The sequence below is a fragment of the Ambystoma mexicanum genome, chromosome 11, assembly GCF_040938575.1.
Source record: "Ambystoma mexicanum isolate Mex_15411 chromosome 11, UKY_AmexF1_1, whole genome shotgun sequence".
In the NCBI taxonomy this organism is placed as follows: Eukaryota; Metazoa; Chordata; class Amphibia; order Caudata; family Ambystomatidae; genus Ambystoma; species Ambystoma mexicanum.
In genome coordinates, this window is record NC_090934.1 from 1,100,456,054 (window position 1) to 1,100,482,303 (window position 26,250).

A 26,250-nucleotide genomic window follows, 5' to 3' on the forward strand; every position below is an offset into this window, starting at 1 on the left:
ACTGTCTGCGTGATGCACAATATCTGGGCGTCTTTCTTCCTCTTAACCAGCACTGCCTCACTCAGAACTCTATGCCTGTCCGACCAGTCTCATGTAGCGCTCCCTGTTATTTTCATCCAGTGACTTGCTGGTGTGGGGGTTCGCCTTTGCTGCTGCGGGTGGTAGCCTTGCTTACGATTGCGGGTCGACTCTGCAAACAGCCACACGATCTTGCCTTACCACTTCTTTGTCTTCACAGCGCCGTCTTCATTCTATCCGCAGTCTGGACTCTCCCAACTACCTAAGCCCACTTCCCGTTTGTCGTGCTGCAGGTATCCACAGGCATATCACCACTGCATCTCTGATGTGGGCGCACCTTTGTGGGTAACTTTTATAAGACTTGTTTGCCAGTGTCATGTGTTGTTTATCGTCCCGATAGGGGCTGGATTTGCAGGAGCACTTAGGTTGCACTGCCTTCTACGTGGCCCTGTAGCCATGCACACTTGCACTTGGTTAGCTCTTGTAGGCACTCAACCTTTGCATGGGTTGGGCTCCCCTGCGTCTCCTTAGGATTGTAGCCAAAGCGCAAAAATGTTGCAGTCTCGGCACCCGCTGTCCCCGTTTGCTAGCAGAATTCTACCTCTAAGCTGCTATTGGGCTAGCCCTCCGAATGATGCTATGTTGTCTGCTTGGCCTTGGCCTTCAGCCTATTGCACCAATCCGTGGCAGTGTTGTGTGCTTGCGATGCCTCCAGCGTGTTAAAGAACTCGGTTTTGACTTCTGGGTCCTTTTGTCTGCCCGGGTCCCTTCAGACTGAGAGCGCAGGACTGTCTCTTCAGCTCCGGCAAGACGCTTCACCACTCGGACTCCACCCAGGCCGGTCAGTGCTACCTGCCTGGGTGCCGCCGGGCAGCACACCTAAATTACGGCATCTACACTTCCTCAGAGAGCAGCCGTTGCTCTGTGTTTCTGCCTCTTCTTATCCCTCTCACCTCCGTGGAAATGTCCTGCTTTGTTGCTTTCCTTTGGTATCTCGTGGGAATGTGTGTACTCGTTTCTTTTCCTCCGGATTAATCAATCTTCCTTTCGGACTACTCGGCCTGTGATCCGCGTGTGCTGACCTCCGTCTTGCCCTTACAGTATCTTCACTGAGCTTATGGTTTCCTGAGGAAGTGTGTAAACTCAATTCCGTGTGCTCCGCGTCTGCGGTCTCCAAGCCTGCTTTTGTTGCAATGAACCTTGTGTGTATTGGATACTCTGTGGCCGCGAATCTTGCTACAACTGTGTGCATTAGGCTCTGCATCACCGCTTGCTGCTGAACTTCCTCGTCTGTTACTTCATGCCGTTTTGCATCGGTCCCGGCCTCCTGCAGCTTCAGGCTCGAGCACCCGCAGCTCCTGCTCGTCGGGGTCTATTCTCCTTACGCGAAACACCCCATCCGCTCTCCAGTGTCACCGCGGGCTCTGGTGCCCATTATCTCAGCGCAACTGCATATCTGTCATCCGTCGCCATGCAGCCACGCTTTCCAGCTTGTTGAGCCTTCCCTCCGCACGTTCGTGGCATCCTTCGTTTTCACTGATCCTCTAACGATTCCTTTGTTGCGTTCCGGCCGCCATCTTGTCTTTGTTTCTGATGAACGCTCTGTTTTTTCACTGGCTCACTTCTCTCTGGCCGCGACTTAAGTCAATGTGCCATTATAAGCATTGTTCCTTGTTACTTCGCCTGCACGCTCTTCCAATATTATACGCTGGGTCTTCTCTTGATTGCGGCATTCATTCAGGATCATGGAGGATCAGCCGGAGCTCTCGGAATCACGTCCTATTTATGACTCTTAAGCCCCTCCAGCCCCCCGGAAGCCTTCAAGTTGTCGATCGGAGGGGCTGCAATCGCCAAGGCGAATGGTGTTCAGGCCGCAATAGGGAACGACTTAAGCGAGGCGTAAACAAAATTAGAAGCCATAAACGGTCAGAGTGATCCTCCCAGCGAGAGCGCCCAAGAGGCTGTTCCCCTAGAGCACGAATGTTTAGCACACTGGGATAGATTCGGTAAGTTGAGTTACAGGAAATATGTGGAACGTCACCACGCCAAAGGAGACAAACCGGGATGTTTGCTAGCCTGGTTGTACAAAAGTGAAACGGAGCAGAGCATGATTCGAGTAATCCCAGCTAGGAATGGGGAGACCTGTGAGACACAACAGGATATAAACTGACGTTTTTATGATTTTTATAAGGAATTATACGAAGAGACGTCAGATACCCATGAGTCATATAGAGGAAGCTTTGGCGCTGATAGATCTTCCGAAGCTAGATGCAGAGGTGGTCGACAAGTTCGAAGCCCCCATAACCAAAGAGGAGCTGGAATACACTATAAGAGGGTTGCCGTCGGGTAAAGCTCCAGGGGCGGGCGGACAGACTACCAAGTGAGTTCTACAAAGAATTTGTGGCAGAGATTACTCCCTCATTGTTGGCTATGCTGAATTAATCATTAGAAAAAAGGCATTCTGCCATCACTGACTTTGAGAGAGTCATTACTGAAGCCTACCAAACCGGACACTGAATGTAGCTCTTACAGACCACTCTTGCTACTCAATCAAGACGGGAAAATGCTGACAGCTCTGATGGCTAATAGGTTGAAACATGTAATTGATAAACTCATACACCCAGATCAGTCTGGTTATGTCCCAAATAGGAATATAACTTGTAATCTGCAACGATTGCACCATGTCATCGACCAGACCCAAGACAGCACCCAGCATATGGCAGTGGCCTCGCTGGATTCAGTCAAGGCATTTGACTCGGTCAGATGGCCATGGCTACTAGCAGTGTTGCAAGCTTTCGGCATGGGCCCCATGTATTAAATCGGTTAAGCTACTGTACAGTAAACCAGTAGCGAGAGTCAAAACAGGCCCCACGATATCTGAGCAATGGAGGTTAAGCAAAGGGATATGAAAGGCTGTCCTTGGTCCTCTGTTATTTATACAGGCCTTAGAGCTGCTGGTGGTATACTTACGGAACGAATAACGCAAGACAGGCATCAGTAGACAGGGTGGCACACACCTGGTCTCTCTATATGCGGATGATATGCATCTTTACCTACAACAACCAGTGACTAACCTAAAATACATATTAGATGTGTTTGAGCGCTATGCAGACCTGTCTGGTATTACAATAAATGCACAGAAGTCATGTTTATTCGGCCTCGCACGGTAGAGGAGTAGACCCCAGAGTGCGTTAACAGAATTACAGATTAAATTGGAAAAAGACACCTTTATATATCTGGGGGTAGACCTCTTCCACAACCCTAAAGTAGAACAAGCGCAGAACACGTCAAAGGCGGTAAATAAAATGGAGCACTCCTTGAAATTCTGGGCCAAGCAGCTGCTTTCACTAATGGGTAGGGCTGCTCTGCTGAAATTGGTTGTGCATCCGAGGCTGCTGCATTACTTCACAAACGTTCCATCTAATATACCCAGAGCCTTCTTTAGGACACTGACCGCAACCTGCTGGAGCTTCCTTTGGCATAACTTGAGATAGATGTAGAATGTCGCTAGAGTAATTACAAAGACCATACGAACAGGGAGGGATAAAAGTTCCAGATTTATAGAGGTATTTTGTAGTGTGCCAATTGCAGTTTACATGTACTGGCTGTTAGACGAACAGACCCAAGACACTGAGTTACTGCAACCAGCATGCACCCCATTCTTTTTTAAAGAGATGGTGTGGACGGTGTCCAGTCATTTGGTCGACTACAAACTGGTCGACTGCAATTTGGGCGACGCAATTTGGTCGAAAACCAAATGGGCGAATTTATTTTTTTATTTATATATTTTTTTTTCGGGTTTTCGTTTTGTAAAAAAAGGGGTTTTTAGAGAAAAAAAGGGGGTTGGGGGGGACCCCCCCAAAAAAAAAAAAAAAAAGGGTTCAAATAAAAAAAAAAAAATTCGACCATTTGGTTTTCGACCAAATTGGTTCGACCATTTGTCTGGTCGACCAATTTTTTTCGACCAAATGTCTGGTAACCGGTGTGGACCATGATTCCACATGACCCCAACCCCCCTCTGATGTGGCAAAGGGCCTGCCGCTTTCTGGGCAAAGAAACTCCCTACTCACCCCAGATCCCATTGGTGCCTCTAAAGAGTGAAGACGTGCAACTTAGGCTGAATGTTAGGAAGTACTGTGAGCCTAGGGGGGTGGCGACATATTGTGAGAGGGATGACCGATGATCTTTAATGAGGTCGATTCGGAGTCCGGCGTACGGGAAGGGGCAGCACATAACCCACGCCTCACTTCTCCATAGAATAAAAGCAAAGAGGCCAGGACCAGAGAGAATATTGGTAGTAGATGTAACGTTAGAAACATTCTATGACATTTCCGAAGGAGAACGTGCAGTATCACGATTATATGAGGTACTGACGTTGAGGCCCGATAACAATCTTATACAAATTAGGCAGAGCTGGGAGGCAGATGTGAAAGAGCAGTTGTCGGACGCAGCTTGGAGCAGGACCATGGGGTATCACAAGAAAGTGTCGAGAAATGCGAAACTACACCTGATCCAATTATATGTTACTCATAGAGCATGTTTAAATCCGCAGAAAATCCCAACATTTTGTAATGCAAGAGAGCAAGCCTGCCCGAAATGTGACCTGGTCAATGTAGACATGATACATATGTTTTGGGCCTGCACGGGAATGCGCCGATATTGGGAGGGAGTGGCCCATGCCTTGACCAAGGTTGGCTTGCTGCCAGATTCGATCACCCCCAAGACGTGCTTGCTAGGAATTGTTCTGAGACCAAACATGCGAGACACATGAGTAAATTGAAAGACCTGGCATACATCTTGGCGAAGCATAGAATAACGATGGGGTGAAAAGCAAGGAATGGCCCGCGGTAGAGGTATGGTTGAATGACCTCCAGAAATGGTCATTGGCAGAAACTGCAGTGTAGCAGGAAGCATCCCGTCGAGGCCAAGAGGGGCAAAATATGGATTTCCTGTCCTGGAGACACATGTTACAAGAACTGACATCCCCTGCATATGCTGATACCCAGACTCAGGTGCAGGTACCATCACATCCTGTGGAATAGAGATATGTGAAAGTTCAATTAATTTTACACACCATTGTAAGACATGGCAAGTAGAATAGGCTGGGGGAGGAGGGTGGTGGAGAGGTTTGAACAGACATAGCATGATGTTTCATTGGAAGTTATGCACAAAGTCTATGTTATTTTATTTTGCTGAAAATTAATGCAAATGTTTACAACAACAACAAAAAAAAAGCTTTAGTGGCTGGCTCTGACTGTGCTCCGTCAGAGAGCCCAAGAACTTTATTTGGTTGATGCACCATGTGAGAGAGCCTGAGAACTTTAGTGAATGCATACACTCTGAGAGTGCCCAAAAACCTTAGTGGATGGCAGTGTAGAATGCTGAGAAGTCATACTCGTGAGTGGAATCAGAGTTATCAGATTTAAGAATTAAGTATAAACAGTGTCAGATTCTTTGAAAAATGCCTAAAGTGCTTACGGTGATGTCTAAAAAAATAAATAAATAAGGCATGACTTGAGAACAAGTGCAAATGCAAGGATACCATAGAAATAGTGTTGAAAAGTTTATTTTTCAACCCTAACCATAAACATTTTTTTTTTAAAGTGTTTAGTTACTGTTGCCCTCACCCTGAAGATGATCTTCTTGCTTGTAACACACATATTAAAACCTAGTCTTAGCAAGTCTGTCCACCTGGACACCATAGTTTGATCCAAGGCTGGTCAACAAAAACTTCCAACCTAGGCTTATGAAGTCTCTTAGCATCCTGGCTAACTCTATTCTAAAACACAAAGCCACAATCCTTTGGCCAACAGAACATTACCAAAAGCTATCATAAAATATATCCCTAATCTACAACAAATGTAATAAGCAGTTCTCCTAGTACAAAAGGACAATGGTAGTGACTTCATGTACTCCGCTTGAAAGGAGCGTGCTCAGGTTTTCTACCCCTTACTCCCCATGGGTAATTTATATTTGGGTTATCTCTCTGCCCAACTGCTGGGTTGATGGACAGATGAGTATTCTATTCCTCTCTGCCGAAGGTACTTGTCGGTTAGTCGATTTCACTCCTTTGGCACGCTTTTGCATTGTTCTGTCCTGATCTCCTTTGGGATTCTCTGATGGAAAGCTAATGCTTCAGGATCTCCAAGCCCCCTCAGAGAAGGCTTTAGTTTGTTGGGGAAAGAGTCCAAAAACCAGTATTGCCCCTTAATGGTTTGGTTCTCAATAGGCTCAGTGTTTATCTCACACTTTGCCCCACTCTGATCTCTCAAAATATCCACAGCTTTCCCCCCCAGTAGTGATCTATTCTTTTATGAAAGGAGTAACGTTGGGCTATCTTCAAGACCCAGCAATGCGATTCCTGGGTACATGAGTATGCTCTCCTCGTTCACCGGAGAGAAGTTGTCAGGCAGCCAACTTCCCCTTTTTGCCACAGGCCTTTCTTTGTTCTGGCTTTCTCTCCACTTGGTTGATATTGGAAAGCCTCAGTCTTAAAGCTTTCCAATTGTTTGTATGTATGTTATACAGTTATTAAAAATACCTTAACATATGTTATAACATTAGAACAGTATTTCATCAAACAAAATTAAAAAATGAAAACATTTCAAAAAGAGACATGAGATTAAAAAAATACATAATAGATTAATATGAACCTGCACATGTCCTTAATACCACTAAAACAACATCATATAAGTGAACATTTCCCTAAATTGTAAGCAGGCATCAATATAAAGTGCATATGCAATTTCATTAATCATTTCATATCCATGGTGAATAAATAAACATTTCCCTAAAATTCAGGCATAGGACAAATACATGCATTTCATACAATTTAATTAACCATCTCTTTACTCCTATTACAGTCTCTATGTGTACACTACCTAAATGTAAAACTAATGTAATGCACATTATTCCAGTATTTCAATAACCTCTACTGCCTTATCCCCTTCTGTGGACTCAAACTGTAATGATTTAAAAAAGCCGGTTACTGCTAGAACAGAGGAGGTGGTCCTTCCAGCCAGGCATGGACCCCACACCACCTGAACCTCATCAATAAGAAAGGAAGTAGCAAATATTTTAAGGTGCATCAATCACATCTCTTGTACTGCCGGACATGAGATTAATAGACGTTTAAATGTCTCCTGCTGAACACTATCCTTGCAGAATCTGCAGTTAGCCTGAGCCGATAGAAGTAGGCCATATATTGCTTGGACTTCCTTCTTTAGGATCAGGATCCATTTAAATCTTTAAAAAAACTCTGCCAAACACTTTTATCAGGATAGCTTGCAAGGTACGGAGCCAGAGTGCCTGCTCTTTCATAAGACCAGGTTTTTGATGGAGTCTTAGCCATGCATTTCATGGTGGCAGTTCATTCATTTTGATAAAGGATCCTCTTCACGCGCCCAGGATTCTCAATTAAATCTTTTCTGGGTAGCCCAGCTCTTTCAAGCAGGGTGGAGCAGAAGTTAGAAAACTCAGAAATAATAAAAGCATCCCCATTTAGATTCAATGCAGTCTTTAAATCAATACAAAGGGAATTCTTGATGGGTACTAACATTTGGTACAAAAAAGATAAGAAATTCCACTGGGGCTTGCTTTTTTAAATATATTTTTTGGGGGAGGAGGGTTTCGAGTATACATAAATCAAAATAAAACAACATTATCCCCCCTACTTCCCTCCCAACTTCCCCTACCCCCATCCTCCCAACTGCCTCCCTGTACACTGGTTGACAGACTATCGCTAAGTCAGAGTATATTCAATATTCGGAAGTTCTGCGGGCAGTGTTGTTCCATATAATCCCCATGGAGGAAATTAAAAATCGGTGCCCAATCCATTGAAAATTTGACTTATTTCCCTTGAATCGTATAAGTGACCCACTCCAGAGCTACAAAATTCCAAAGTTTATGATACCAGTCTTTTATGTGCGGAAGGTGAGTAGATTTCAATTTCTGCGCTATTACCAACAAGGCTGCCAACCGGAGAATACAAAATTACTTCTTCTTATGATTCGGCCATAGTTCATTATCCTGTTGTGCCAAACCCAAAAGGCTTTCCCCTAGGGGTCGGTCCGTCTTGAAAGCAAACATTACCCTCGTATTCGTCTGAACCTTCTACCAGAATCCGGTCATTGCTAAGATATTAAATTACAAGGACAGAGAGAAGATCCTGGAGCACTTTCGTAAGGGGGGGGGGGGGGAAATAAACAGAGCGTCAGCAACCACCACGGCATACCCGGATTCTACTTTTCTGGTACAGCGACGGCGATTGAACTATGGGGCGATCAAGAGGACACTGCGTGAAGCAGGCTACAGATACATGTTGATGTACCCAGTGAAACTTAAGGTGTTTCATAAGAATAAGGCCCCCTTTTTTTTAGACTCCGGAGGATGCAACAGAGTGGCTGGACGCACAGAACTGTCCAACGGGAGCAGATGGCCAGACGGAGAGTGGAACGGGTAAGTGAAATTGTACTTTCCTGTGCTGTTATCTTGTATGAGAAATAGACTTTGGGACTTGACTATAGCATAAGTTTAAAATAGTGCCGGGAGAGAAGCTACGAATAAAGATGTAATTTAAGCGGCAGACTGTTAGCTTAATGCAGGAGACACACATGCAGCATAGTATAATCAGCGCTAAGGGACACACTATCACCCTCCATAGTTTAGTGGAGATACTGGTAGTACGGTGGTATCCTGCTGGGCTCCGAGTAGCGGCTACACCAGGAAAGGGCTAGATGCGGTATATCCTGAGATCCAGGGATGGAGCTGGGCACAGTTGGGAGGGGAGGGGAGTTGGGAAAGTTGCGGGAGGATTGGTGAGGGTATCAGTTGGGGAAGGGGGCGTCGGGCAAGAGTGAGGAAAGGAAGGGAGATGGGGAGTTTGAGGAATTAGTTAGGGAACAAGTTTACACCCATGCTCTACTTCGCATGAAGCGGGAGACCTTAAGATAGCAACCTGGAATGTCAGGGGGCTCAATAGTTACCTGAAGAGGAATAAGATCATGATGTACCTAAGGAGGCAGAGAATAGGCATCGCCCTATTACAAGAAACTCGCCTTACGAGAGAAAAACAGGAGGTGATAAGGAAGAAATGAAAGGGGACCACCACAGGGGCAACGCATTCAGCATACGCCAGAGGGGTAATTACTTGGATAGCACCACATGTTCCCTTTCAGTTTTTACAGTCCACTGTGGAGTCTGACGGGAGGATGGTGGCAATACGGGGATTGATAGAAAATAGAGAGTTGTGTATCATTAAAACATATGCCTCGAACCAAGATACTGTGGCCTATTTCAAGACCTTATATAGCAAAGTTAGCCCATACATCGGGGGTGCAGTTATATGGGAAGGAGATTTTAATTGCACGCTGGATCCTGGGTGTACAGATCAGACAGAAAGCTAGATAGGCCTTCCGCGGCAGCCAAGACCTTGAGGACCCTATTGGGAGAATTTCATATGGAGGATGTATGGAAACTGCACCACCCACATGAAAGACAGTATTCCCATTACTCGGCCCCACAAAACTTGTATACAAGGCTAGACTATATGTTTGCAACTCCAGAGCTGACAGGGAACTAATGCGGTCGGAATACAAAGCGAGGGTCCTCCCAGACCATTCTCCACTGATCTTAACAGGGCAATACTTGCCTCCTAGAGCTAGGATCCCAACGTGGAGGCTCAGAGCTGAAGCATTGAAAGACACAGTGTTTAGACTTGAAGAATTGTAGAATATTTCGAAAATAATACTGGAAGCGTAGATTCGGCTGGCACTCTATGCGAGGCATTTAAGGTGGTGGTGAGGGGAGCAGCTATATCTAAATCCAAGGGTCTGCAAGGCGGTATAACGCAGGAGCTACAAAAGGCAGAGGCAGAACTTGAGGCAATTATGCGTGTAGGAGGAGTGCTCCCTTGAGGAATCCGAAACCATAAGTCAATTGCAGCAGGAGTGTGGAAGGCACTGGGAGAGATTATGCAACTTGAATTACAAGAAATACATAGAGTGGCAGCATGCTGGTGCGGACAAGCCGGGGAGGTTGCTAGCATGGTTGTATAAAAAAATAGACACCCAGACCAACGATCAGGGCAATAAAGGTGGAGAATGGTCAAATACTTGACACCCAAGAGGGCGTGAACGGCGGGTTCCTTGAGTTCTACCAGCAACTGTATGGAGACGTAGAAGGGGGTGAATGGAGTGAGATGGTCGAAACACTGGAGGATATGGGCTTGCCTAAATTGGGAACCGAAGAGAGGGAGAATCTAGAGACCCCCATCACGGTGGAAGAACTAGAAGAAGTGATTAAGCTATCACCTACTAGCAAAGCCCCGGGAGCGGACGGACTCCCCAGCGAGTTCTACAAAACATATAAGACGGAAGTGCTCCCCCCGTTACTGGCAACGTTGAATGAACCGTTACAAATAGGGATACTGCCGGAATCCCTGAGAGGGGCAATTATTATTCCGCTTCTCAAACCTGACAAGCCGAGCACGGACTGCGGGTCGTATAGACCACTATTCATGCTGAACCAAGACAGCAAGATACTCACGGCTGTGCTGGCAAATAGACTGAGACAAGTTATTTACAAACTCATACATCCTGACCAGACCGGATATGTTCCGCTCAGAAGCATATCTGACAATCTCAGGAGGTTCCACCATGTCATAGAGCAAATAGAAAGGGACTTGGACGAAGTTGCAATTATTTCATTAGACGCGGTGAAGGCCTTCGACTCTGTCAAATGGCCTTGGAGGATGGCAGCCCTAAAAGAATATGGAATTGGACCTGGGTAACTGAAGTGGGTGAAACTTCTGTACAGTAAGCCACTAGATAGAGTCAAGATGGGAGCGATCATCTCAGAGAGGTGTCAATTTAGTAGGGGCACCAGACAGGGATGCCCTTGGTCCCCGATGCTGTTTATCCTAGCACTGGAACCTTGAGCGACATATCTGAAGCAACAATATGAGGAGGTGGGGATCTACACGAAAGGAGGGCCACATTTAATGTCAATGTATGCTGATGATATGCCATTATACTTGAAGTATCCTGAGGAAAACCTGCAATATATCCTAGAAGTTATGGAGCGATTTGCGCTGCTCTCTGGCATTACAGTTAATCCTAAAAAAATCATGCATATTCCCCCTGGGGAGATATAAGGGGATTCCGCGAGAAAATCTACTAGTATTACAAATACATTGGGAGACCAGAACCTTTAGATACCTAGGGATTAATATCTATCATACGGTAGAGGATGAATACAAACGTAACACAGAGAAGGCTGTGGCAAACACAGAATAGTATGAGATTCTGGGCTAAGCTCCCTTTGGCCATGGTAGGGAGGGTGGCATTGTTGAAGATGGTGGTATTGCCGAGGTTGTTACACTTTTTTGGGGCTATACCAAATATGATACACAAGAGATTCTTTGTTAAACTTCAAAGTATATGTAGAGGGTTCATATGGCACAATACCCGGAATAGAATAGCCCAGTGGAAACTGCAGAATATGTATGATAACGGGGGCATAAAATTGCCCCCCTTTGAGGTCTATTATTTGGCCAGTCAACAACAATATGTGGCTAAGTGGTTAACGGAAGACTCAACATTGGAGTACAGATTTTTGAGGTCTGAATGTGTTCCGTTCTTTTTGAAGGAATGCTATCGCTGCCAAAACCAGAGCTAAAATGGTCTACGAGGATGTTAGACCTGGGATGGAAGAGGTGGCGTAAGGCTTGCCAGGTCATGGTGAACCCGACCCCATGTTCTCCGCAAGTGCCGCAATGGCATTGACCGGAGTAGACGAGCAACTGAGGAAAACAATTAGTAAGCACTGGGAACTGGTGGGCATTGCAACGCTGGGAGATGTATGGCAAGATGGGAAGGTAATGGAATTGAACATACTGGTAGAAGAAACAGGTCTACACTCAGGGCAGTATATTACTTACACCAGACTGGTACGGCAGGTGAAAGACATGGTCCGAAATAGCGCTGGAAGACCAACCCGACACGGCCATAGAAACAATTTATGATATCTCAGAGGGGGGGTGGGGGGGAAGAGGTCTCGCAAATCTACGAACTGCTGATGTCCAGGGTGGGAAAGGAGGTGACCCAGCTGAGATGGGACTGGGAAGAGGAAGCCGGGGAACCCATGAATGACGGGTTGTGGGTGAGGGTTCAGAGTTACCACAAAAAGGTGTCCAGGAATACAAGGCTGCAACAGATCCAGCTATATGTTACTCACAGAGCATACATGACCCCCCCCAGAGGATCGCTCGATTCAAGAACGCAGAAGTCCAAACATGTCTCACATGTGGGGAAGTGAACGCAGGGATGATACACATGTTCTGGGCATGACCGGAAATTGGGAAATTCTGGGGAGAAGTAGCCCACCGCTGAACCGAGAAAAGGATCACGCTAGATGTGGAATCTGTGTGGGCATGCATGGTAGGGGGTTTTTCTAGACCGTGCAAACGGAAACACGTGAGTAAACTCAAGAATTTGGCCTATATGCTTGCCAGGCGCAGAACAGCCATGGGTTGGAAAGCAAACAATAGACCAAAGGTAGAGGTTTGTGACCACGGTCATGATCTGACAATACCCATGCTTTATATTCCATCCTATTGAATTCACCCAGGGTGTCCTCTCCTGTGAAAATATAATCTAATCTTGTGAACAGGGCTTGTGGATTGGTATAATGCGAATATCCGAAAGCATGCGGGTGCAGAGTCCACCATATATCTGAGAGTTTAAATGCTTGCAATAATGTGAACAGGGCTTTGGCACAGGGGCTGGGGTGCGTACATTTGTTATCAGATATAGTGTAGGGTTAAGCGTACAATTAAAATCCCCTCCCCATATCAATGTGCAATCTCTGTGTGACATATTAGCGGTAAAACGTGCAAAAATATGCCACAGTCTCTTGGTTTGGTGCGTATGTATTTCTAATACAAAATTCCCTGTGCTCGACCCTGCCCGCAATACAAACATCCTTCCCTCTTTATCCTGGAACGTGTCAAGCACTCTCAAACGAACCAACTGTGCCCCCCATATTATTACGCCTCTAGCATAAGCAGAATATGACGAGCCCAGCGCCGTGCTTCTCCATTTTTTAGCAAGAGCCTTCTGTTTCTCTTTTGTGAGGTGTGTTTCTTGCAAGAGTGCAAAGTCAAGTTTCTGACACCTTAGGTAAGTCACAATCCTATTACGTTTAATGTAACATTTGAGGCCTCTAACGTTCCAGGTTACTATTTTAAAGTTCCCCCATCGCATTGAAAAAGTCTGTCAGTGGACAACATTTACCAAAAAGATTCAAGGTGCCCACTGGTCTTTTTCCAAGTTCGTCCAGGCTTAATCAATGGTTTAGAGCAGCCCATATAAAATAATGTCCTGGGAGGTCTCCTGCTGTTCAACCCTATCACCGATTTTCCACACAATTCTGGCGACAGCATAAAAGGGAGATCTGGAACTTGCTTAGACTAACACAGAAGTAGAAGACATTGCGCTTCCTGCAGACGTCTCAGGATGATCAAAGGGAACCCTGTTGGATCTAAACCAGATGTTCCAGAACCTCAAGTGAAACTTCAGCGGCAGGCCCAGCTGAACCCTCGGCATGAGTGCTGGTATTAGCACCGGACAGGGATCTTAAAACTGTGGTCTGGTAACTGGGGAACCTAAAAACATAGAACTATGTATGTCTATACCAGAGCTGACGTCATGCAGGAACATGTTGCCAGGATGGGGTGTAGAAAAAAAAGAGGAAATACTTGCTGAAGTGCCTTCTTTGGGTGACCAAAGTCCTTAATGTTTGGTGGAAAACGACTGTGAACAATGTCCTCCCAGCAACACAGTCTGTCACCTAGCAAACAGACTAACTAGATGATGCACAGCGAGCATAGCTCACAACCAGGCTTTGGCACCAAACAATCAAGACAGAGTGCACGAGGGGCGAGAAATGGTGATCACATGACTAGCTGTAAGAAATTCAGTAATTAGAAATATTTCAGTAGGGGAATTCATAAGGGCTTGTCGGAACTGTGAACATTCAAATATTTTTGAAGAGGAGTGTACATTGTTGGAAAGTCAGTTTTGGGAAAGGGGCTACTCAAACCAAAACAATGCTCAAGCACAGACAAAAGCAAGAGGGATTCCCAGGAATTATATGCTTTAACAAAAGATCCTGTGAAGCTCCAAGGTTCAAGTATCAACTGGCTTCTCTACGCTGACAATATGGTTCTTACATCCCAAACACCTGTCGGTCTGCGTAATATGTTGAATGTTCTGGATGCCTATGCTGCTAAAAATTGTATTAGTATTAATCTTAAAAAGATGCAAGTCATGCAATTTGGGGCAAAAAAAAGACAAAAAAGCTATCAATGGAGCTTACAAAAAGTTGCTCTACAGGTAGTTCATAGTTACATCTATCTGTGTCAATGATCACTTCTCTGACAGACCATATGATGAGCACCTTCAGTTAAAACAGAAAACGGCCCTGTCTCAAATGAGTCTCATTCGCAAGAAATACTGTACATTTTCTATTAGTCCCTTGGTTGTATACTTTAAACAAAAATACATACCTACCACACTTTATGATTCTGAGACAAAAAAGTGTCAAACCTACTCATATTGGTCGAAATTTGAAAGCCTTTATTGGAAGAAGTCGCTGGTCTTACCTATGTCTGAATCAATATGTGTAATCAGACATGAACTGGGACTCATATCCGTTTACGCAATCTATAAGTGGAAATTCTGCCAATTGTTTAGAAAATGTATCATGAAGGAAAACAACAATGGTTTGCTCTTGATGCTGTCCAATTACCTGTTAACATCTAATGATTTATTTGCCAAGAGTTGGCATACTTTTGCTTGCAAAATTTTGACAAGTGCTAATATAACTCAAGAGCTATTAAGAGCAAATCCAGATAAAGCTAAAACTAAACTTTGGAGGTTTGATTTGATTAAAACAAGGATGGCATGTCTGGCAATACAAAAATTTAAAGAAAATCCATTTGCTCTCAAAGTTTTTGGCCAGGTTGAAAATATCTAACCCAATCTCCCAATCCGCCCCAATGTTCAGATTTTCTGAGATTCAGGCTGAACATCTGGCCAACAAAAGAAATATTGGCCAAATGGGGAAGAATCTCTGAGGATAACCTTGAATGTCGATTTTGCAAGAAAATGGGTGAAACCTTGAAACACTTACTGGTTGAGTGTGAAGCTTTGTTATCTTTACAAATTTTTTATTTTAAGCATTTGTTTGACACCAATCATGCATTATATTTGGATGAATTATGGTCAAGAATGTTCATGGGCAACTCTAAACGCTTAAGATATGTTGTTGTAAAATATCTAAATCAACTGAAGATTAAACCTAGTGGTAATTATGATAATTTTGGCCCGGATAACAAGGCTGTTTAATCTTGATCTAATATGAGTTAATATACTGTCATTATTAGTCCAAATGCAATGAATGTAATCAAAATGTAAATTTTGTAATTATTGTACGTGCTGTAACATCATTTTATCAGGATTTTTTTATTTATTTTTTGTACACATGCTGAAAGATCGGATTAATCTCGATCAAAACAACATTAAATAATAATTAAAAAAAAAGACAATAGAGTCTAACGTAGAGTCTTTCAAGATCAAGTTTGTCAAACAATATTGTGAAAATATCTATAGAATAAGAAATTTTGAGGAGACATTGGCACATACTATTGGACAAAGAACTTGAACATCTATAAGAGAAACCAGCGGTAATCTTCACAAGAGCGGAAACATTACAAATAAATTAAGTCCATAACACTTACCAAGTGCAAGAACTCAACGAGTACTAAAATGGTTAAAATTGTGGGGCACAGGCTTTTCTAAATGTGGTGGGCACGATGTGCAAATATGCACACGCCAATACAGAAATATTCCTGGATTCATGTAGAAAAAGACTACAAATCAAAGATTGCACGAACTGTAAATCCAAATATGTAATGTATGCATTGATATGTATATGTAATAAAGTGTATATTGGGAGCACCATTTGAGAATTAAGAATTAGAATCAGGGAACATCTCATCTATCGGTAGCTAAGACTCTAAACTCCCTTTGACCGAACATTGGCAAATAATACACCAAATGGTAACAAACAAGACTTGAGATTTATTGGTTTTAAGAGAATAACACTAGGCAAAAAAGGGGGTGTTGCAGAAACGCCTCTTAAGGCAAACAGAAGCACGCATTATATGTAAGATGCGTACAACAGAATACAACAGAATTTGATCTGAATATGGATCATGAAATGGGTTCTTTTCTATAGGGTCCTCCACACAGTTAAACATATTGAGAGCAAATTTGGGTAAAAAGGTTACAATAATAAAGAATAACAATTTTAGTACTAAATATGTACTTTATACAATTTGTTTTCACAAGTAACTCCATAAGAGGGTTTACTTGTTATGATTTGAACAAACAAAGATATGTATGGGTGACTATTTAACCCTGAACAGACAGTCCATGGCCCTCATTAAAACACTGGCGCTAAACCATGGCGCTATTAGCACCATGGTTGCTGCCGGTATTGTAACGAGTCCGCCATGGTGAAATGGGGAAGTATCACCCCATTCCAAGGTTGGCGGGGCGGTACTTCCCCATTTCACCATGGCCCTTCCCCATTCCCATTTTTGCTCCATAGGGCATAATGGGAATGGGGAAAGGCGGTAATTATGGTACCGCAAATTGCGGTACCGTAATTATCGCCATGGTCCCTCTTTGTGGGTCCCTGCAATAACGGCTGGTTCCAGCCGCTGTTATGGGAATTGGGCGCTAAGGGATTACCGGTACCGGTAATCCCTTAGCCCCAGGGTCGTAATGACCCCCCCATATGTCCAAATAACCAACATAAAAAAGGGGTGTAATCAGATTTACTTTAGGACACTGCTTCCACACCCCTCCAACAACAACTAGATGAACATGGGTAATTAACACAGTCTCAAAAGGAAAATGCTGGAAAGGATAGTGTAATACCTGTAACAGGAACTATATGCTTGCTAGGACCTGTATGGAAAGAATAAAGAAAGTATTGTCTCGATAGTTAAATGCAATATTAAATTAGACTAAAAACAAAATATTGACAAAATGGCCAAATTTATAATGCATTATGAATAAACACAAGTCGGCTCATTTTTGGGCATTGGAGTGTTTTAAAAGTGCTTTATTTTGAAAATTTAGAGCCGCAAAAGTTGGACGTTTTGCCGCGGGTCACATGACACGGACCGGAAGCTTAAAAAGAACTTCCAAAATGGCAGCCGTGCTGGATTTTACAGATGCAGCCCGCTATTACGATTAAACATGGTGGTAAGCTGCTTATACCCAACTAGAATGCTTAACTAACCATATGTGATGGAAAATAATACAAGCCGCCACTGTAATGTAAGACATAGGCCGCCGCTTTAGCTTTATATGGGGATTTTTTTATATGCATTCTATTTCTGTGAGATAAATAAGGGATATGAGAGGAGGAACTGACCCCAAGAACAAATATTTAATTGAATGGCATTTACACAAAACGTTTTGTGCTACATTTGATTAATCTATATGTTTTGCTATTGAGTCTAAAAAAATTATGCAAGAGATAAGTTACCTACTTTGTGGTATAATTATGATTTTTTCATAGATGGGAACTATCCCGGTGGTCAGTGATTAAAATAAATAAACTCAGGTATCCTAGCACGTCGACTATAGAATGCAAGTATTATATGAATATGATTTATTGATAAAATAATATATTTAATGTAGGAATTAAGTGAAACTTTATATGACCATGGTTTATTGAGCAACTAACATATTTAATGCAGGAATTAAGTAAAAAGCGGGAATTACATTGTGCCAAATAAGTGATATATCTAATGAACATAGAGATCATAATCTGATCACTCAATTACTTATTATGTAAATGTATTATTAATATGTTTACTCTTGGAAAGGCACTCGAGTGGGTTGCGCTTCTGGTATAAACAATGTAGACACAAAATTATAAATTTTTCATGAAGTTAATTTATTCTTTAGTGTGTTCTTGCTCACATTTTCATTGCACAATTGACAATTTCTTTCTCAATTGCATTAACTTTCATGCAATTCAAGCTATGAATTTTCTCAATTGCATTAACTTTCATGCAACTCTGGGTTTCGATATTCAATTTTCATTCCTTGTTTGCAAATTTATTTCTCTCACATAAATGTCAATTTTATCTCAATTGTATTGACTTTCATACAACTCCGGGTTTAGATTATTACTTTCATTCCATGCTTTTGAATTAATTTCTCTCCGATTTAATTCCCTCAACACGTGTTTCCCCACAATTTGTTACCGTGGTTCATCAGGAGAGATGCTAAAATTATTTTTTCTTGTTGGGAGTATAGATAGTTAGCTCACTTTCTGATTCCTATATATATTTTATTTATGGTTTTCTCTTCTTATTTTTCCTTTTTTCCTTTTTTTCATACAATGCTCAGTGTGCTTGTATCATTTAGCCTCTTGTTCCTCGGTACGATTGCCTCTATGCCAGGATCCACGCTCTAATTAATATGGTATCAAACCTTTTGTCTTTCCTTACCAATCCTACCTACTACCAACCCCAATTTTCTGTCAGTACATTTGTTTTATATACATGTCTATTAACAATCAAATAGATGACAATTTGAGCAGAAATATAACTCATTCAACTCTGTTTTGAGAAAGGCCTGCTGGCCGAAACACATGTCAACTGTAAAGGACACTTTTTTAATATGATTTATGAATTGATTCAATCAGTTAAAATCCCAGCTGAATAAACTACATTTGGATTAGAAGCAAGTCAAAATGTGGTTATTGTTCCTGGCGCAACCTCAGAATACAAACACTGTTGAAGTAAGAAAATCATGGTTCCCAAGGGCATAAGTGGAGGGATGGGAATTTCTCCCCTAGAACAAATATGAGACGAAAAACCAAGCAAATGTGGAAAAAGCAAAGTAAGCTATGACAATTGGACCCCCCCCCCACAAGCTCCGAGGCGTTCAGACCCAGTGGCCGCATACATACATTTTTGTCACCAGTTTAATATATCCGTTTGATAAAATAATGCGTACTTGCCATTCCATTTGGAGAAAAAGATTTTGTATCCTTTCTTGTTGAAAATATTCCAAACTCTCAAGATTTTTGTGTTTGTGAATCAGAATAGGTTATCTATTTTTGATAACACATTCCAGTGCACCCATCAGGTACTGTATCAGGCTGGTCATTTTTTGTGCAATCATAGTTCAAGAGACACGTTTAAAAAGGAATCAATTATCTGATGATATACCTGCACGACTTCCTCTCCTTGCAATGCTTCTATTTGTCGGGGTCTTCTTTGTCGGTCACTGTTTCCATGGCCAAGTTTACCATAATCTCCATCTCCCCAGCTGAAAACCTCACCACTTTCTGTTAAGGCCATAGAATGGCCATCAGATCCACAGGATGTCACCAGCTGTGTCACAACAAAACCTAATGTAGTTAAGAACAAATTCACTGTCCATTAGTACATTGGAGAGTTCAATAAACAAATGTAAACAAAGGATGGAATATAAGACATATCTCGTATGGTTATTATCAAAAGACCAAAGAATAAACATTTCAGCATCTCTGCATGATCAGAATTATGACAATTGCAATAGTGGGGAAACTGGAAGATGACTGATAAATATCGAAGCAAATGGCAAGTTAATGGTGCAGACAGTATGTATGCAAATTGAGCATAAAGCAGGAAAGGGGATATCGGAAGTGATAGTTGAAATTTGCAAGCAAGAGGAACAAGTTACTTACCATATCTGGTAACGTTCTTTCGATGGGATGTTCCTCCGACTTATTCCATATCTATGACAGTAATGTCCACAGCTGTGCTGCTTCGGAAAATCTTCGGCAGAGGGTGTCCTGCGTCGATGTCGATCCCATGTCCCTCGAGGGCCTCCATCGAGGGTCGACGTCACCGGATGTTATATATAGGACGCCCGTAGCCTCAGTTGTAGTTTTTTCCCCAGAACGTGTGGCACCAATCTCCTGCCAGCCTGACTGCAGATAGCCTTGCGGAAACGTAAGCTGCAATCGCATAGGAAATTCTCCAGAGGGGCAGGATGGGAGGGTGATGTGGAATACGTCAGAGGAAAATCCCATCGAAAGAACGTTATCAGATATGGTAAGTAACTTGTTCTTCGAGGGAATTGTGTACTCCGACGTATTCCATATCTATGACAGACTCCCAAAGCAGTACCAGACTATGAAGGTGGGAACAAAATTTAGAATACCCAATCAAATGGCGGAATAAAGAACCGCCTTACCAAAGGCCAAATCCTGCCAGTGGATTTAATCCAGGGCGTAATGCTTGACAAAAGTATTGAACAAAGCCCATGTGGCCGCTTCACAAATATTCCGAATAGGAACACCCCGCTGAACGGCAGTGGAGGTAGCCACGCCCCTGGTAGAATGATCACGTAATCCTACCGGAGGGTCCTTATCCGCCAAACGTTAACACTCAGTAATAGTGAGGATAATCCACCTGGACAAGGTCTGTTTGGTAACAGCCTGGCCCAACCGGTGTCCAGCATAACCGATAAAAAGAGCTGATTGTCCACTCTGACCCGGGACATCCTTGAAATGTAAAAGGTCAGAGCTCTCCTAGGATCCAATCTATGGAGCCTCTCCTCATCCTTGCCAGGATGCGGAGGAGGATAAAACGCCAGAAGAACTACCTTCTGGCTTAAATGAAAATCAGACATGACCTTCGGCAGAAAAGAAGGCCGCACCCGAAGGACAACCCTGTCCTTATAGAAAACAATAAAGGGTGGCTTGGCCGAAAGAGCCTGCAACTCACTCACTCTGCGAGCGGAAGTAAACGCAACTAAAAACACTGTCTTGAAAGACAACAGTCTCAAAGGACAAGAGTGCCAGGGCTCAAACGGAGCACCCATCACAAACTTCAAAACCAAATTCAAATCCCAAACAGGCACCTGGAAAGGGGACGGCAGAAACACATCACTCAGCCCTTTTAGAAACTGCTAAATCAAAGGTATCTTAAAGTAAGAACACTCTTCAGACGAGCGATTAAACATGGACAGCGCCGCCAGGCAACCCTTAATGGTACCCACTTGAAGGCCCTTGTGGGCTAAAGAAAGCTGAAAAGACAAAACCATAGGAATGGAACATTGGAAAGGATCAACATTCTGTCCCCTGCACCAGTCGCAGAACTTACGGCAATGGTACAGGGACTTTGTTGCTGGCCATCTGGCCGAAAGCACCACCACCATCACGTCATCCGGGCGGTCCCAATCCTTGTATCTCAACCTTTCAGATACCAAGCGTGAAGGTTAAAAGTCCTGACCTCTGGATGGAGAACCTGACACCCCTCCCTAGAGAGTAGATCCTCTCGGTAAGGAAGACGTTGTGGAGGGCAGATGGCCAATTCTAGAAGGTCCGGGTACCACACTCTCCTGGCCCAATCCGGAGCCACAGGGATCATGCGGGTCCCGAAGCTCCGCAACCTCTGCAACACTTGAGGAATGACGGGTACTGGAGGAAACGCGTACAGCAGCGGGAATGACCAATCCACTACAAACGCGTCTCCTAAAGCTCCTCTCGGAGGAAATTCCCTTGAGCAGAATCTCTCGCGCTTCCGGTTGACACTGATGGCGAAGAGATCCGATTGCGGGGTTCCCCAAAGAGCAAAGATCTCCAGGACTTCCTGAGCCAACTCACACTCGTGAGAGACATGCGCTCTGCCTGCTCAGAGAGTCCGCCGCCGCGTTTTCGTCTCCAGCCAGATGAACTGCCGAAATCGAAAGACCTTGTTCGATGGCCCAGAACCAGAGCTGCATCGCCTCCCTGCACAACGGGAGTGACACTGCCCCCTTTTTTGTTGAGGTAATGCAAGGCCACTGTGTTGTCCATCATGATCAGAACACTTTTCCCCGTACAGTCGCCAGAAAAGCCTTCAGGGCAAGCCTGATGGCTTGCAGCTCTAACAGGTTGATGTGGATTCTGGACTCCGACGGAGACCAACGACCGTTGTCTGTCAGCTCGTTGGCATGAGCACCCCATCCTGTGAGGGAAGCATCCGTCACAATCATCACCTCCGGCCATGGTTGCCAAAACAGTTCCCCCTTTAGTAGGTTCCTTTCGTCGGCACACCACCGAAGATCCTGTGCGACCGAGATCGGAATCTGAACGGAATCAGACATCTTGCCTGAGAATTGGGACCATTGCAGTTCGACAGCCCATTGCAGTGATCTCATACGCAGTCTGGCCTCTGGCACCAGAAAGATGCAGGATGCCATGAGGTCCAGCAACCTTAGGATGTCGAAAGCCGGGAGACACTGGGCACGTTGAAACTTGTCCACCATCTGCACAATGTGATGAGCCCTGACGCGGGGAGGCGAACACTTCCCCAGGGACGTTTCGAGCACAGCCCCGATGTAGTGGAGCTGTTGAGAAGGTGCCAAATGCGACTTCTTGAAATTCAGGGAGAAGCCCAGCCTGTGAAGGGTGCGGCAGGTGAGACCGAGATGAAAAGAATAGGAAAAAGAATAGGAAGAGTGAAGCCTGTGGAGACTACAGGTAGGATCCACGGGTTGTTAAGACACTTCCATGTGTCCTGGAAAAGAGCCAAACACCCCCCCACAAGCGAGCTGTGTTTTCTGACCTGGATGTCAATTATTCTTGGTATCAGAGGAGGGGCAGCAGAAAACCAGCACAAAGTCCTCTCCTGCTTCCTCCTGTTGTCACTGGGCGACCTGTCAGGCCTCCACGTACCGCGGTACCGAAACCCCTTAAAGCCGGAGAAAGCGCAGGGTTTGAATTCGGTCCTGCCCTGAGATTGAAGGGAGCATTTCTATCCCGGCTTTGTCAGGTTGGCCAAGGACGTGGCGGTTTTCTTATTTTTCAACTAATAATCGGTTGACGAATGAAAAAGGTCCAAGCCTTAGAAGGACAGATCCAGGTTCGACTCCTGCACATCAGATGAAAACTTAGTGGCGTACATCCATGCCGTCCTTCTCATCTCGACACCAAGGCACAGCCCTCTGCTGGCCTTGCCGATGTGTTAGACCGAAGACTCCATGAGGTCCTACGAACAGCCAGGGCATCTGACAGACGGGCATTGAAAGAGACTTGCTTGTCCGAAGGGAGGTCGGGCAGAAACTCCCTGAGTTCCCGCCACAGCTTCAGGTTAGCTGCAGCCAAGAGGGCGTCTGTGTTGGCTTGCCATATATGTAATCCAGAGATGGAATAAGGTTTAAGTTACTTACCTGTAACTATTGTTCTCTATCATGCGTCTGGCATGGATTCACATGCTCAAGAATATTCCCTGTTGTCAGGCTGGGAAAACTCTGTAACAGAAAAAACACTTTGACTTTAAAACTGTATTTCTCGTCTAGACCATACTGCCCCCATCCAATGACAAACCTCTCCCTAAGCCCCGCCTCTGGCAGCCATCTTCAGATTTGGTAAGCATGCAAAGTGGCAGTATGACTAAGAAGAGCCGTAGGGAGGGTTTGCATGTGAATCCATGCCAGACCCAAGCTGGAGAACAATAGATACAATTAAGTAACTCAAACCTTCTCCAGCATGGGTTCTGGCATGGATTCACATGCTCATGAATAACAAATACACAGCAGTACACATTACACAACCAACGGGAATTGGCAAGGCTCAACAGAAGCAATTAACACTTACCATTCGAACAGACTCACCTAAAGCGAACAGGTTGCGTAGCACTGCCTGGCCGACTCTGGACTCCTCCATGGAATCCCTATCGACGCAGTAGAACTTTGTGAAGGTATGCATGGACCTCCAAGTTGTAGCCCTGCAGATGTAGAGCACCGGAGAGCCACCTTGAGATGGAAGCCTTGGACAAGGCCTTCCCATGATTCATAGGTCCGCAAGTTCACAAACAATTGAGAAGTCTTCTGAAAACTCTTTGTGCGTGCCACGCAGAACTTCAAGGCACAAGCAACATCCAGCGAATGTAAGGCAATCTCTGCCAGCGACGAAGGGTTTTGGAAGAAAACAGGCAACACCAAAGGCTAGCTGAGATGGAATTCGAACAGAACCTTCGACATGAAAGTGGGGTGCATACGCAGTACCTTGCTCGATTTGTGGAAAGTCTTATACGGCTGCTTGCAGGATAGGGCCTGGATCTCACCCACACGTTTGGCTGAGGTGATGGCGACAAGGAATGCGGTCTTCCATGACAGAAACTTGAGTGGGGCTTGGTGCATAGGTTCAAAAGGTGCCCCCCATTAGTCTTGTCAGGACCACGTTGAGATCCCAAGTCGGGGCAGGCACCTTTACTGGAGGGAAAGATAAAAAAAGAACCTTGAGAAACTCCTTGACGAGTCTGTGGGACCACAGTGAGGATCTTCACCTGGGTGTAGCTTGAGATAGCCGCCAGGTGTACCTTGATGGAGGAGTGAGCCAGCCCAGCTTTGCCAAAGAACGCAAGCATGGAAGAATCTGTGGGGCTGTGACCCTCAGAGTGGTAATCTTCTGTGACCGGCACCATGTAGAAAAATGGTTTTAGCACTTTAGGAAGCACAAAAGTGATGGGTGGAAGGTTTTGAATGAATCTGAACCACTGGTATTGCTCTGGGCAACCTTCCACACCACCGTTTTTTAGCCCGTCTGCACCATTGCAAAAGGGTCCAGCCATATGCAAATCAGTCGGGTACTGCCACCAATGGTAGCAGCCCAGCCCGAACTGCTATGCCAGGTCCAATCTGCACGGAAACACAAGCAACCCCAGACATGTTTCGGCCTTGTTGGGCCTCCTCAGTGAGGTGCAGCTTGTTTCCCTATGGCGCAGCGAGCAAGGGACCCACGTCTGGGCATACCCTCTCTCACGTAGTGAGACAAACAGTAAGCACTTTAGGACCTCCCTGCAGTCCGCTGGCAGCTCATAACCTCCAAATTCTAAGGCTGCATGAGCCATGCCTTCAGGTTCAGAGAGCCTGGGTCGTGAAGGAGTGCACCTTCCTCCCTGGTGAGCAGATCCAGAAGTACCAGCAACTTGACTGGACACAACAATGACATGCTGAGTAGGCACAGATACCAAATCTGCCTCGTCCACGCCGGGGCGATGAATATCATCCTGCACCGACACGGTCTGAGTGTGTTGATCACACGTAGCAGGAGAGGAAACTGGGAAAGGCGTACAGAAACTGATCTTCCCAGGGAAGGAGAATGCGGCCCCCATGCTCCTCGGTTGGTGGAATCTGCTGGCAAACTTCTGGCATTTTGAGTTTGCGGCCGTGGCAAAAAGAACGATCAGAGGTCTGCCCCATTTGACAAACAGATGGCCCACATGATCCTGCGATGGTGTTCTTGATGCCTGCAAGGTGGAATGGGACGAGGAGCATCCCCTGTCCGATGGCCCAATGCCAGAAGTCCTGAGCTTCATTGGCGAGCACTAGGGATCGAGTGCCCCCTTGCTCCCTGATGAAGAACATGGTGGTGGCGTTGTCCGTGAAGATCCTCACCACCTTGCCTCTCAGAGATGTTAGGAAAGACTTGAGGGTCCCGAGCACTGCTCGTAAGTCCAGGATGTTGATGTGCTGATCCGTCTCCTCTGGAAGCCACAGTCCCCCGCGTGATGTGGGAGCATACCCCCCACCACTTTATCGCCGGTCGGAACTCCCTGCTGTCCAACGTGCATCCTAGCAGTGGAAAGGAGAGGTGCCCTCAGGGGCCACTCGTGCATAAAAATGGATGGAGGTGCTAGAGGCCACCGGTTAGAGTTGCAATTACTCACTGACCCCGGGCGCACTCCGTCGAGTCCACTTCGGTTGCAGGTTCAAGTGCAGCAATTTGGCGTCCCTGCGGCTTTTAGTGATGAAGATGCAGCGTTGATTCCCAAATGGGACAGTGGCGATTTCTCTGCTCCTGATGGATAGATCAGGCCAGTTTCACTGCAGCAGGCTTCAGGGACAAGAGGGACAGAAAAGCAGCACACCTGCAAAGTTCATTGCCACGGCTGGGCGACACAGTACCTGCGTATACTCCGGTTCGGGCGCACTCACTTTACTCCAGACCTGGGAACGCCAAGTGTACAAAATTCAGTGAGAGTGTCATGAACACAGAGCTAGCGATGTACCAAGTTTCGAGGGCCTCTTCGAAACAGCCGCGGTATCGGGGCAAAGTTCCTGCGTAAGCTACTCAGCCCACTGGTTGGGCAAGGGACACTTCCGA

At 45.0% G+C, this 26,250-nt stretch overlaps 1 protein-coding gene across 10 annotated transcripts in view; it reads right to left on the bottom strand.

The window, feature by feature from the left end:
* HERC1 (HECT and RLD domain containing E3 ubiquitin protein ligase family member 1) overlaps positions 1-26,250 on the bottom strand; it is a 3,379,312-nt gene that overhangs the window by 394,798 nt on the left and 2,958,264 nt on the right. For all 10 annotated transcript variants that reach the window (XM_069624399.1, XM_069624403.1, XM_069624396.1 and 7 more), the window contains exon 65: positions 19,340-19,521. In XM_069624399.1, the coding sequence (XP_069480500.1) occupies positions 19,340-19,521 (182 nt within the window). The remainder of the gene's footprint in view (positions 1-19,339; positions 19,522-26,250) is intronic.